Below are 13,884 nucleotides of genomic sequence, written 5' to 3' on the forward strand. Positions count from 1 at the left end.
AGTCTTTTCTACCATTGAACTCACTCCACACATCCAAAAACATACCTATTTCTTGTATATAGCCTATGCATTTAATCCTTTGCAATCATATCTAGATAATAAACCAACAATTTTCACTTCCTTCCATTTCTTTCTTGCTTCTTCCAGCAATCCTTTCATATCCTCTATTTCTTATATTATTTTTTCTCTCTACTTAAATCATTTGTGCACTGCGAGCACTACCAACTCTTTTCTTTTCTATTTCTATATTGCATTCATTATCTTTTATTTTAACAAATAGCTCAGTGCAGTGCCTCTGTTGTTGAGCACAAATTTAATTATTGAATCCATACTATATATTACTACTTTTTTTATATTCTAAGTGACATACCTTCTTATTATTACTATTATTCACTGGTAACTTATGAATTGCCATCCTTTCCTGCCTCTTATTGTTCTCCTTATCTTTGTAAACACTTCTCTACTTTTCCCTAGCTCCATGGTTGACTGTCAAATAGTTTCATTTAATCTGGAAATTTCATATGTTAAGTTTTCTTCATTTGTGTCACAAGTTCTTGTTGCAGATTCTAGGATCCTCAGCTTTCGCTGCTGCCGCCATATTTTCTGTTAGGTTTCTGGTGCCATTTTGAAACACTATCTTAATTTAATAATATATCTAGAAATATATATTAGTAAAAGTACTAAATACAATAAATCACACATGCACGCTCAAAATAGCCTCATACCCAAATTAAATAATAAAGCACTGTGTGTATTATGCCAAGATACTATAACAGTGCTAAAAGAATACATCATATGTCAACATTACCAGACTAGTTAGTTACAATATACCAATTCACAGGAAAACAGCAAAAATTGAAAAGGCAAAACACACCATCTCATCACAGCAAAATGTTTTTGTAAGTAAAAAAAAAAAAAAAATGAAATGCAGCCACATATAAGGTAAGATTATAAATTGTTTGTTTGTTAGCCAAGCAAGAAAAGCTATTTATTACCAGTATTAAATTTTGTGCAAAAAAAGAGTCACAAGAAAATATACTTGTTCAAAGACTACTAGCCTGCCAGTTAAAACATCTGTTTGAAGAATTGAGGACATTGAGAGCATGGAAGCAACATCAGGATTCAACTGCAAACCAAGGCCAATGATGTTGAGTGGTTTTTCTTGGCTCCTAATGATTCACATATTTTCGAAACAGCACTTTTGCTGGAATTCATCTGAGTGGCATCTCAGATGAATGCCACTCAGATGAGTGGCATTCATCTGCCAAGAATTAGCATCTATGAACAATATGCACGGAACAACCACAAGCAAAAATATTTTTAAAGAAGTCGAGAACCATTAGTTCAGTACAACTTGGAGTGGAAAAGCTGAAATGTGTTATCTGATGATGATAAAAATATGTGTGGTGTAAGAAAAGGCTAGTTGAACACATTTATGAAGACTGTGAAAATGTAGGCTGTTTAAAGTGTATGGTTATTTACCATATGATTCATCAGCAGGCACGATGTGGAAAACATCTGAATGTGTCACAGTACCATAGTGTCAATGGTAAACTTCATTTGGTCTTGTGGCTTAACTATTATCAGTTCTGCAAATTTTTGGTAGAAAGAGAAGCTAAATATTCTAACTTGCCCTACCACAGCATTCTGACTGCATAGTATTGGAAAAGTTTTGTTGCAATTTTTTTAGCTCAAGACTTAAGATTGAAATTTTTCTAAATGAGAAGAACTGCCTTCAACCACTGAGTTGCATTGGAAATTAACTTTTTCTGCAAGCTTCAATGTATCTCGATGAATTCAAACTTAAACTGCAAGGTAAACAGTGCTTATATGCAAAACTTTTCCCATAGTAAAAGAATTTTAATCCCTTTAATCACCTTGACATATTTCTTTGAAAACTATGGTTTAGATATTGGGACTGAATTCTGAACAGCAGGGGAAATGAGGACCTTCATTCCAACATGATCATTTGTGTAACAATCAGAATATGTGTCAGGCCCAGGAAAATGAAAAAGAAAAGCCACAGAGATCTTATCATTTGTCAATGTTATAATGGATATGAGGTCATGAATGGCTGAGGGGAGATTTATGAGATTATGATCTGTGATCAAAATTACCAACATGAGAGGTCACATCAACAGTGTACCTGAAGGAGAACTGGTTGAAAAAAGATTCAGTGTTGGGTAATTGGAGAGGATTGTCAGGTATTCTGGTTAGTTGATGAACAATTTGCTTTAGTTCAATACTTACAAGCAATGCTTCTGCTTCTCCTCCTGCTTGTTCAGTGAATTTAAAAAAAAAAAAGCACCAGTTGAGTTATGGACATTAGTCAGTAAAGAAGATGTCTTCACCATTAGAGGTAGCTGAGTCGCAGGAAATCCAGCTTCAAGGATAAGAAGTCACTGTATTGGCTCTGTATTGGCTTAAACAAAACAATGGTATAACATGGAATTTCTTGCCAGCTGTGGCACTGTCTAGTTAAACAAGTCCACTCTGTTTTTTTCACAGACAAACAGTGAAAAGTCAGTTACTGGAACAAATTCAAACTCAACACTGGCAGATAACAAGATGGCAAAAATTCAAGATAGGCACCATTAATATAGAAGATATCAAAAGAAAAAAGTAGAAAAAGAATTAGAAAGGTATCACGTTGACATTATTGGTGTTACCAAAATAGAGATAACAAATAACAACAAGATGTTATTATATTCAAGCAATAATGACCAGAGGAAAGGAAAAAAAGTAGTTATGGTACAGATAATGTACCATAATTACTTTTATTGTTATTAAAAGTAACTACTATTGTTACCACCATAACAATAATCTCCTTGAATAATAGAAAATTTCAAGGGGATGGACATTATTAAAATAGGGAATGATCCCTGAAGGTTTTATTGAGGAAGAAGGTACCAGATATGGTATTCTACTGTTTAGATGTCCAATGAATACCAGAAATAATAAAAAACGTTTTGGAAAAATTTGGAGAAAAGAGAAAAACCTAATCATAATGGTGCAAACCTGCTAGATTTCTGTTCAGAACATGGCCTAATCATTACTAATACCATGTTCCAAATTCATATGGAGAGAAGATAGAACAAATAAGAAAAATCTAATTATGTTATTGTTGATAGTAATATCTTTATGCTGGTTCAGGTCATAAGTTCTGAACAGGATGAAATTGAATATCATACTGAATCAAAAGTGCATAAGGAAGTTTTTAAAAAGAATCAAACTGAAGTAGTTCTCACATATGAAGTGTAGACTCAAACATACAAATATTATTCAAGAAAAAAATGAAAGTTTGAAAACACAAACCAAATATTGGAGACTCAGTGGCACTAGTTTAAAAGTACCCCGTTGTTAAGAGCTAATTGTTAAACTGATCAATACAGAAGAGAAATGTTCACCAATACTATTCGGGTGAAAAGACTGCACATGATTTTATTTAGGATGCAAAGAACTTTTATATATATTTGCGACTGAAGATGATTTAACCAGTATGAAATGGAGTTACAGGATTTTTTTTAAACACAAAGAACTGCAAGAATGGATATTTTAAAAGATATGCGTTATTTATGAATGAGGTTTCTGAAGATTAGACTATCTGTATGTGTTTTAATACCAATATCATTGTTAGAAACAGATATCAAATTTAAGATTTAGATTTTTTTTGGTTAAAGTCTGTCAATTCCTATTTTCAGGTAAAGTGCAACAACTATAACAGGTAATGGTAGTAGCTCTTTGCCCTAGCTTCATGGTGGAAATGAAAACCAGAAGCATCCTGACCAGTGGCGAGCTATAAGGGGCTCGCATCAGCCCTTTGTTAAATTTTTACCAAATTTGCGAGCCCCTTGTTCTTCTTGTTTAATAATCTTCTAGAACTAGAAAATACCACCGTGGAATGTATACATGCTACTTTAAATTCATATGGATTTTCTGATAACTATATAAAAAATCATTTCATTGTATTTTGTTCTGAGGAGCTAGTGTAATGTTAGGAAACAAATCAGGTGTTGCAATCAAACTTCTACAAAAATTTCCCAATGCTGTGATTTTGCATTGCGCTCATCGTTTACACTTAGCATTAGACGATTAGATAAAAAACATCAAAGAAATAAATCATTTTGAAATATTTATCGATAAATTATGTTTTTTATCATCAATTATTAAAAAATCAACAAGAATTAAATATAATTGCAAAAGACATTGGTATCAAAATTTTAAAGATCGGCCGTGTGTTTGGACCACGATGGCCAGCTTGCAGTTTACGAACGGCCCTTGCTTTGTGGAGAAATTACCCAGCTCTATGCAAGCATTTTGCATCGAACGATAAATATAAAGGCTTTTTAAACCGAGTTCTCAATTTGGAATTTTTAAAAGATCTAGCATTAATGATTGATATCCTACAGGAATTATCATATCTGTCAGAAGCTCTACAAAGTCGCAATATAAGTGTTATAAGGGCTAAATTAGCTTTTTTTTTCTTCTTTGCTTGACAATGCGAGTCCCTTGTTAAAATTTCCATAGCTCACCACTGATCCTGACTACAAGAGCAGGTGCAAGTGAGAACACAGGAACTACAATAACAGTTGTTGCAGAAATAAGGAATTCAGGAAGTCTAAATTTTCAGAGAAAAAAACGTTTCATAAAGTTGTCAAGGATTAGATATATGAAGAGCCAAAGGCTTCAATTCGGTGACATATAACTTGTTTAAGTTAAGGGATATTACATCCCATATCGTTTCTTAGCCGAATATAGTAGAAACTATATAAAGTTTCGGCGATTCCAAGTGTAAGCAAATATCTGGATACTGCAGCAACTGACCCTAAAGGTAGTGCAAGCTGAGGCAACTCATGTCTAAGGTGGAGCAAGCTCCGATCACTATTCTTGATATTTACCCATAATGTGAACTTAGCTCCTAGGAGCTGTATTTCTGTTCTACATTATGAGAGAAGGTCACTACCAGACCAGTTTCAACCTTTATTGAGGTCTCATCAGTGAGTAGGTAGACCTAGTTAATATCAAGTTTGTAGCGAACAGAACTTACAACCCTTCTATGAGTGTTGCCGAGAGGTGTCCTAATAAATTATTAGATATATGAAGAGCCAAAGGCTTCAATTCGGCGACATATGACTTGTTGTCAAGGGTTATTTCACAACAGTAAACAGCTATTTAAGGTAAAAGCCATTTCAGAGAAACAAGGAGCATTTTGGAACTTAATAATGGATATTTTATGAAGTCTTTCTTGTAGAAAGTGAAAAAATATTTAAAAGTTATCAAATCAAACACATGTCAGGGCAGTAAACAGTTTATCAGGAGAATAAGTGACAAGATGAATTAACAAAGATTAGTTTTTCCTCATAGTCTTTTGTGTTAAAAGAAAATAATAAAGCTGCGAAGTCTGATCAAAATAAAAGGAAAGAAGAAAGTGAAGAGAACTGGTTTATTTACACGACTTTTAGAGAAAATTGGCAATTAACAATTTCAAGTGTTTTTTGTTATTTTTTTTATAATGAAATGACAATGTTCAAATTTAAGAACTGACAAACTCAGGTGGAAGTTTCCATTTTCTTATTAAGGATAAGAAATCTACAGATGTTTTCATGAATTTTGTAAGAGACCACAGCAAAAATAAAGTAAAAATGAAAGGTCTCCTTTTTTTTTTATTGAGCATGATAAAGAAGATGATTTAACTTCAAGAGAAAAAAAAAGCTTCCTTCAACTTTTTTTACAAGTTGCTGATGAGATCAAATGAACTAATGTGTGCTTTATTATGAGTTATTTATTATTTTTTGAAAGTCATAAGAATGAAATTCTTGCAGTTTAGGTCAACTGTGTCAAATTTAGGTTTGACACAGTTTGATCAAGTTTAGGTCAAAATGTGTTTAATTCATGTTCGTTTTTTTACAAAAGTTTCTTGGTCAAGTCAGGCCATTGAAGATTAGCACATCAAAGAGACGGTAATAATAATAAACATAACACAAAAAAAAAAAAAAAAAAAAAAATGAAATTTTTCTACACATTTTTACTATTATCTAATCATCAGCAAATATAAAATTACTTACTTTGTTGAGTGATGATTGGAAACATGGTACCTAGGGAAGGATCATTTGGTGGTAACTGAGCAGGAGTCTGTAAAGGATGATATAGCTGTTGGGCTTGTGACTGTTGCAAATAGGAATGATTCCCCATTGTCATTTGATTCTGGGGGAAGTTATTGATTGGTCCTACTAATTGAGGTGGCCCATGAGAAGAAGACATTACCACAGGACCAGGAGGTGGAATTAAGGGTGGTGGCTCACTTGGTGGCAGCTGGATTAGAGAGAGAGGAAATAAAAATTAATATGCTTTCAACAATGAGACATATTTGCATATTTTTCTAGTGTTTTCTATTTGAGTAAAATTAGTTAAACTAATTTTCTAAGCAAGGTCCAGTACTATTTAAATTACATTAATATTAACTTACATCAATAGAAATATTCACTTCAGCTTTTGGTTACATCCAGTAATAACCCTTATGACTTTAATGGAAAGGAGATAAAATGGAAATGATAGAAGACCTGAATGAATTGTTTGAGGTAGCAAAAGAAAAGAGTGAGAGAGTTAGAATGATTAGTCTTTTGCCACGGTATGACAGTGAAATGTTTAAAAGGAGGGCTATAATTGCAAATGACTTTATGCGTGGGTTATGTATGACGAGTGGTGTGGAATTTGTGGATGTGTGGAGTGAGTTTGATGGGCGAAAGGATCTATATAAGATGGATGGCTTGCATTTGAATGGTTACGGTGTAAGAAGACTTGAGAAAGTGTTGCTGAATGTAGCGAATGTGCAAATTCAGGGAAACTAGATTTGTTAGAGGGGGGGAGTAGAGATACAGTCCTTATGGAGGCAGTTGAATGTAAGAATGAATATAATATGCCAGGGCAAATAAGGACAACAAATCTGAGTGGGATAGTTAATATAAGGCATCAAGGTGGGGTAGGGGCTAATGGGGGTCTTAAATTCATGTACACTAATACTAGGAGTATTAGGAACAAGAAGGAAGAGTTTTTGGCCATGGTTGGCACTTCCAGACCACAGGTTATAGGTATTAGTGAAACATGGCTGACTGTAGATGATATAACTAGTGGGATTGAATGTGATGGGTATAGTGTGTTCAGGAATGACAGAGAGAATAAAATGGGGGGAGGAGTATTGTTGATGATAGCTGATGAGCTCCAGCCAAGGAGAATAGAAGTTGAATTTGAGGCCATTTGGTGTGAGATTGTGGCTAGCAGAACTAAATATACAATTGGGTGCTGCTATAGACCAGGTGATGGAAAAGATGGTGGTGACAGTATGCACAAGCAAATAGAAGAAATGGGTGGAAGGCGGGTGATTGTTATGGGAGATTTCAACTATGGTCGCATTGATTGGAGTGAGGAGAGGACACACGGGAGGAAGGAACTGGATTTTATGCGGTTATTAAGGGATAACTATCTGCGACAGCATGTAATGGAAAATACTAGGGGTCAGAGAGTGCTTGACCTAGTAATTACATCTGAGGATTTGGCTGTAACAAATATGACCACATTGCCACCAATCGGTGAGAGTGATCATAGGGTCTTAACTTGGGAGGTGGCTAAAGGTGTAGAATTTTCAATTAAGACAGGGTACATGTGGAATTATCAGGCGGGAAAGTATGACAAGCTTAGGAGTTTGATTGGTTCAGTGCCATGGCATGTACAACTGCAAGGACTAGAAGTTGATAGTGCATGGGAGGTAGTTAAGAAGTGCTTGCATGAAGCAATGGCTGACTGTATACCTAGAGTCCGAATAATAAATCAAGTAGGGGTTAAATGGATGAATAACACCATTAAGCTTGAGTTGCAAAAAAAGAAACGACTATGGAGGGAATTTAAGGAGAAGGGTGACCGGCAGGCACATGAACGGTATAAAGTGCAGGCCAGAAGGGTGACGAGTGTGGTAAGAAAAGCAAAAAAGGATTACGAAAGAACATTGGCCATGCAGGCTAAAGAGAATCCTAAACAGTTTTTTAATATGTAGCAAGTAAAAGAAAAAATGTACATGGCAGATTGATTTTAAAGAATGCCGATGGTAGGGAGGTAACTGAATCAGTTGAGATAGTTGAGTTACTGAGTGAGCACTTTGCAAAAGTATATCATCCAGGTGGTGACATTGCAGAAACGAATAAACCAGTATATTATACGGGAATCGTGGTTAATGAAGTGGAGGTGAGTAGTCTATTGCATAACCTCAATATCAATACATCTGTGAGATTGGATGGTATACCAGCTCGTGTTGTACGAGAAGCAGCTAAAGAATTGTCAGTACCCTTGACCATTTTGTTTAATTTGAGTCTCGGGTCTGGGTTAGTCCCGAGCGGGTGGAAAGAGGGGAAAATAGTTCCACTGCATAAAGGTGGTTCCAAGACTGCAGTTGGAAATTACTGACTGATTAGCATATCAGGAATCATTGTCAAAGTCATTTCATAAGAAATTAGTCAAAAAAAGAATACAGGATTGGATAGATGAAAATGGGATATTGTATGATGGGCAACATGATTTTGTGAAGGGTAGATCATGCCTCAGTAACTTGCTCACGTCTTTATAACACAGTGACGGCTGAACTGGATAGGGGTAAAGGGTTTACGGTGATTCTACTTGACCTTGCCAAGGCCTTTGACAGGATTCCGCATGGAATTCTAATCAGTAAATTGCAGCATATGGGAATGGACATAGGGTTGGTGAGATGGATAGGAGGGTGGTTGACGGAGAGATATCAGAGAGTGGTTTACTCGGGAGTAGGGTCCACAAGATGGCCTGTGACTAGTGGTGTGCCACAAGGATCTGTTCTTGGACCACTGCTGTTTAATTTGTTCATAAATGATATAGGAAATGATCTGAGAGGAACAGTACATTTGTTTGCGGATGATGTGAAGTTGGGTAGGGCAATAGTGAATGCAGATGACGTCAAAATTTTGCAGGATGATTTGGATAGATTGGAGGTCTGGGCTAAGGAGAATGGATGTCAGTTTAATGTGGCAAAATGTAAGGTTATGCATTTTGGGGTGAAAAGATTGGCGGCAGTTTACTGCATTGGTGGAACCCTGCTCCAGGAAATTGATGAGGCACGAGATTTAGGAGTGTTGGTGGATAAGGAATTGAAATTTAGGGGACACATTGCAAAAGTGACCAAAATAGCTCATCAAATCACTTGGTTGCTGAAGAATACGTTGACAAGCAGAGACAAGCAGGTTATTGTTCCTCTCTATCGAGCCTTGATAAGACCCCATCTAGACTACTGTGCTCAGATTTGGTCACCTAGGTTTCTTCTTGATGGGGAGGAGGTGGAGAGGATCCAGAGGCGAGTGACCAAGATGATAGCAGGTCTGTGGAATGAACCGTATGAGAACAGGTTGAGGATTTGTGGGTTGCAAAAATTGGTTGATAGGCGGAGGAGGGGAGATATGATTGAGACATTCAAACTACTGAAGGGTTTCTATAAAATTAATTCAGAAGATATTTTTGAGAACAGGGCTGGTTGTGGGAGGACTAGGGGACATCCATGGAAACTGGGCAAAAGTGTGGTTAGTAAAGGTGTTAGAGCTGGGTTCTTTACTTTTAGAGTAGTGAATGAGTGGAATGCGCTCCCTGAGTCTGTAGTGGATGCTGTGACAGTGAATGAGTTTAAGGCGAGGTATGATAGATACTGTATGAATGTCAGATAGTTGTGATGAATATGATTTGGGGCCTCCCTCGATGAGTCTAATGACTCCCTGGAGTTGCCCGTAATAATAGTAATAGTAATAGTAATGTGCTAACAAGACTAGAGTCCTTCATAAAAGAACGTCTTTATAAGAAAGATGTGAAACTTCTCCATTGTCCTAACTTAAACAGATCAGACAGTCTATGTCTATCCCCTTTATCAAAGATCATACTTTTTTAAATCTAATCTTTCCTGACCTATTGACCATTTAGGTTATCGTACATTAGCTACTAAGGTGGTGCTTTTTAGAACTGTCTGTTATTGTTTCATTGCTGTTCTATAATCTTGTACTGAAGATGCCTATGAAAGGGTGAAAATTCTACAATCAATATGTTTTAACATAAGTTTTCCCATATTTTTAGTTATATTATTATGCCAACTCATGGTATTCCAATATTAAAACAAAACTTTAATATGCATTTTGGAGGTTCTTGTCTTTTGTGCACAGCTATGGTATTGTTGGCTATCCCTCCTCCATGCAGAATGTACTAATGGTTGCCATTTAAAAATCATATGAAAGATGTACTATATTGTGTAGTCAATATAGTACATCCAGTGGGCATTAAAAAACAATACATCCTGGTTTTCAGCTGTGTGCTGAAACCCATTTGAATGAGCAGTTCTTTTGAAGGGTAAGAGTACTGTTGTCAGAGGATGATTTTATTTGGGTGCAATGTAAATAACTCTTGATTTAACTGAGAAAAGAGGCACCTGTACCAAAAAAAATCCCAGTCTGCTAGATAAAAAAAAATCTATAAAATAGTATCTATATGAACAAAACCAGACACTTAGTAAATAGCAAATTTCACTAAATGTAACACGCCACATTTATTATTTATTGCATAACATCTACCTCATTAGACATACATAATCATAATAAATTAATCACATCACTTTTTTTCAACTGATCTTCAACTTTATTAATATTTGACACTGCTTGTTTTTTCAGACTATACTCTTAACAAATGCATGTCATAGGAACTGCAGATTGAATTTATCAATCAGTTCTAATTTCTTTTAAAGTGACATGCATTCTTCACTTTTTTTGAAGTTATCTTACAGTGTAACTATTGCTACAAGTTAATTAAGTTCAACAACAATATACAGATATACTTTTATTCAAATTAAGTGGATATTGAATCCAACATCTTAATTTGAATAAACTTACTTCACCAAAGTGAAGCCTATTGGCTCTTTATCTCAGTAACAGATATACTTATTTACACACTACATTTCTATCTTGGCTGCCAGGTGAAAAATGTAAGATGATGCATAGCATGTGTGCTGCAGTGAATCCCAAGGGACTAGAGAATTAGGGTGTTGATTTGCTCACACCATTCGCCTTGGGATCTAATTAGCTAAATTTATTTAGCTAATTAGATTATTAAGCCAATATTTTGCCATGATCTCCAAGTTTATCTTCATGAGCACAAAAAAAAATATTAGTGTTTAAGTAATAATTGCCATATATTAATTACCGTAATTTTCCATGTTTATGATGATACTTTTTTTCTAAAATTTTTAGACCAAAAATTGGGGGTTGTCTTATACATTGGGGGGGGGGGGGGGTTTGAGAGACATGCAGTTATCTTATCTCTGCAAACAGGCTTCTGCCAATCACTAGCCTTTATTAACTCTGTCAACTGACGTCACTAACGGCTGATTCTGAATAAACCAATCAGGATTAATGAATAAATCAATCAGGATTAATGAATAAATCAATCAGCATTTATACGTCTGCAACTTGCTGGCAGGGTAAGTTAACACATTAACAATATTTTGAGCACTAGCCCATAAAAATGTCTGAAAATAAAAAATGATTGTCATATGATGTGATGAGATGAATGAATGATGCATGATTTCTTAGCATGTATCTTAAAAATATTACCTAATTACTAAATATACTTTGAATATTTAAAAAAATATTAAATGTGTTCTGTTTTATGTTTAAAATATTGATTTCTTAATTTTAGGTTCGTCTTATACATAACGGCATCTAATACATTGAAAAATACTGTAAATAAATAAAGAAAAAAAAATAACAGTACTTTGCATGAGAATTCAACTGTTAAATAAAAATCATCTTAATATATATAATTTAAGATATTTTATAGACAACTGATTTTCATCAGAAGAAAATTACGCTGCATAGCAAGACAACAAATACCTTTTTGATCCTACATTGGACAAATCTGTTTTAAACATATTTCTCATTCCAATATATACATAATAATTTAAATGAGGTCACTTAAGGGTCAAAGCCAAATAACTGGGAGGAGACTTCAACATCCCCCTTTCAGTAAGAATGGACAACCGGCTGGGCTTCTCACCTAATATCCAATCCTCACGTGGTGTACCACGTTAGTAGGTATCTACTAGGTACTGAACGGATGAGGAATGGCTGGAAATTTGGGAGCCAGCTGACCAAATTGTACTCACTATTGCCTTAAACCACAAATGACTATGATGATACGACATAATGAGATTTCATGTGGCTGGGGCATTGCCTGGTTAAACAAGTCCCCTGCTGTTTTCATCAGGGAATCAGGACAGAGAGTGAAAAGTCAGCTAATAGAATAAGCTCTGACTCAACATCAAGAAGAAGAAGAAGAATAAAAAAACCAAAGTCAGAACTGAAGATAGAAACCATGAATATAAAGAATATTAATGGAAAGGAAACTGAACTTGCAGAAAAATTGGAAAAGTACCAAGTGGACATAATTAGAATTACTGAGAGAAAGAAGACAAAAGCAGGCGAGCTCTTACTAAATAATAAGCACAGGTAACCCTCATATAACGCAGTACTTATACAACGCGGTTTCAATATAACGTGGTCTACAAATTGTAGTAACCTTTGTACAATGCGGTTTTGATATAACACTTTCTACAAATTGTAGAAACCCTTTATCTTTTCATATATTTTTCACTGCGACTTAAAGATCAAATTTTATCTTCATTAAATTTGCGTCTGCCCATATCACACATGGAGTTATAAGTAGCGAATTTATATTAGGGGAATACCCTTTAGCATGCATGTATGTCAATTGTTTACCGTATAAAGTGTTTATTGGTGAAAATTTTCTTCATTTTCTTCCAGGAAAGCACATTATAAGTATATTAACTCAAGCTGAGCACTTTATTTTCTGTTGAGTTACATACAATATGTAATGCTTTTTTTTTATGTAAAAAATTTATTTTTATAGTAATGGCCACTTAAACGGCTTTTGCCATATGGTTGAAAACGAAATTAGTGAATTAATTGATGGGGAAACAGATTTAAATGAGGAGGAACTGGTACAATTAATAGATGCCGTCAAACGAAATGGCAGGGGAAAGTTCTGCCAAAGATTCTGATTGTGATGAATCCGTTAAAGAAATTAGCAGAAGGATTGGACTTGGCAAGAGAGTTAGGAGGAATTTATTTTATGGATAATGATCCCTCAATGGAGCGCTCCGAAAAATTCATGAGACAAGTGGATATTCGTTAAGCTCCATATTATGAAAAAAATTGCAGCATAGTAGTAAGCAAGGTCTTATTACTGACTTCTTGAGAACTAAACCAGCCGAAGTATGCAATGAGAATTATACAAATGATGTCCAAGAGATTTCAAGTGATGCCGTCGTCTGGACACTCATAAATAAAGAAGATCTGTGAAATGTTATTTTTGAAGACAGTGATGATGATTAAAATATGCACTTTATTTTACCTAAAATATTTATGCATTATTGTGCAATGATGCATTTATGTGCAATGAAGTTTGCATACAATCATATAATTTTTATAAGTTTATTCTATGTATTTGTTTCATAGTTTATGTTTTCTTAACTTACATGAATTACCTGAATTAAATAAAAATATATATTTTTTTTTGTTGGATGTCATTGTTTACATAATTTAAAAAAAAAAAAAGATTCAGGAACTTAACCCTACTTTTTCTATGTGATCTGAGTCTTGCATAACACGATTTATATAACGCAGGATTTCTGTGAAACCTAACTTCCGCGTTATATGAGGGTTACCTGTGTAGGATATATTCAGGAAATAATGATCAAGGAAAGGAAGGAGTAGCAATAGTATTCAACATTAAATATGAGGATAAACATCTCTATTGAAG

The 13,884-nt window shown here is 34.8% G+C and overlaps 1 protein-coding gene across 9 annotated transcripts in view; it reads right to left on the reverse strand.

The window, feature by feature from the left end:
• LOC150103963 (bromodomain-containing protein 2-like) overlaps positions 1-13,884 on the reverse strand; it is a 539,719-nt gene that overhangs the window by 191,009 nt on the left and 334,826 nt on the right. For all 9 annotated transcript variants that reach the window (XR_016548723.1, XM_090397216.1, XM_090397208.1 and 6 more), the window contains one exon: positions 6,066-6,312. Coding sequence is in view for 8 of the 9 variants with exons in the window: in XM_090397216.1 (XP_090253342.1) it covers positions 6,066-6,312 (247 nt within the window). In the remaining variant the exon portion in view is untranslated. The remainder of the gene's footprint in view (positions 1-6,065; positions 6,313-13,884) is intronic.

This window comes from Typopeltis vanoorti, chromosome 8, assembly GCF_054136105.1.
Source record: "Typopeltis vanoorti isolate ZY-2024b chromosome 8, IOZ_Tvanoo_1.0, whole genome shotgun sequence".
Taxonomy (NCBI): domain Eukaryota; kingdom Metazoa; phylum Arthropoda; class Arachnida; order Uropygi; family Thelyphonidae; genus Typopeltis; species Typopeltis vanoorti.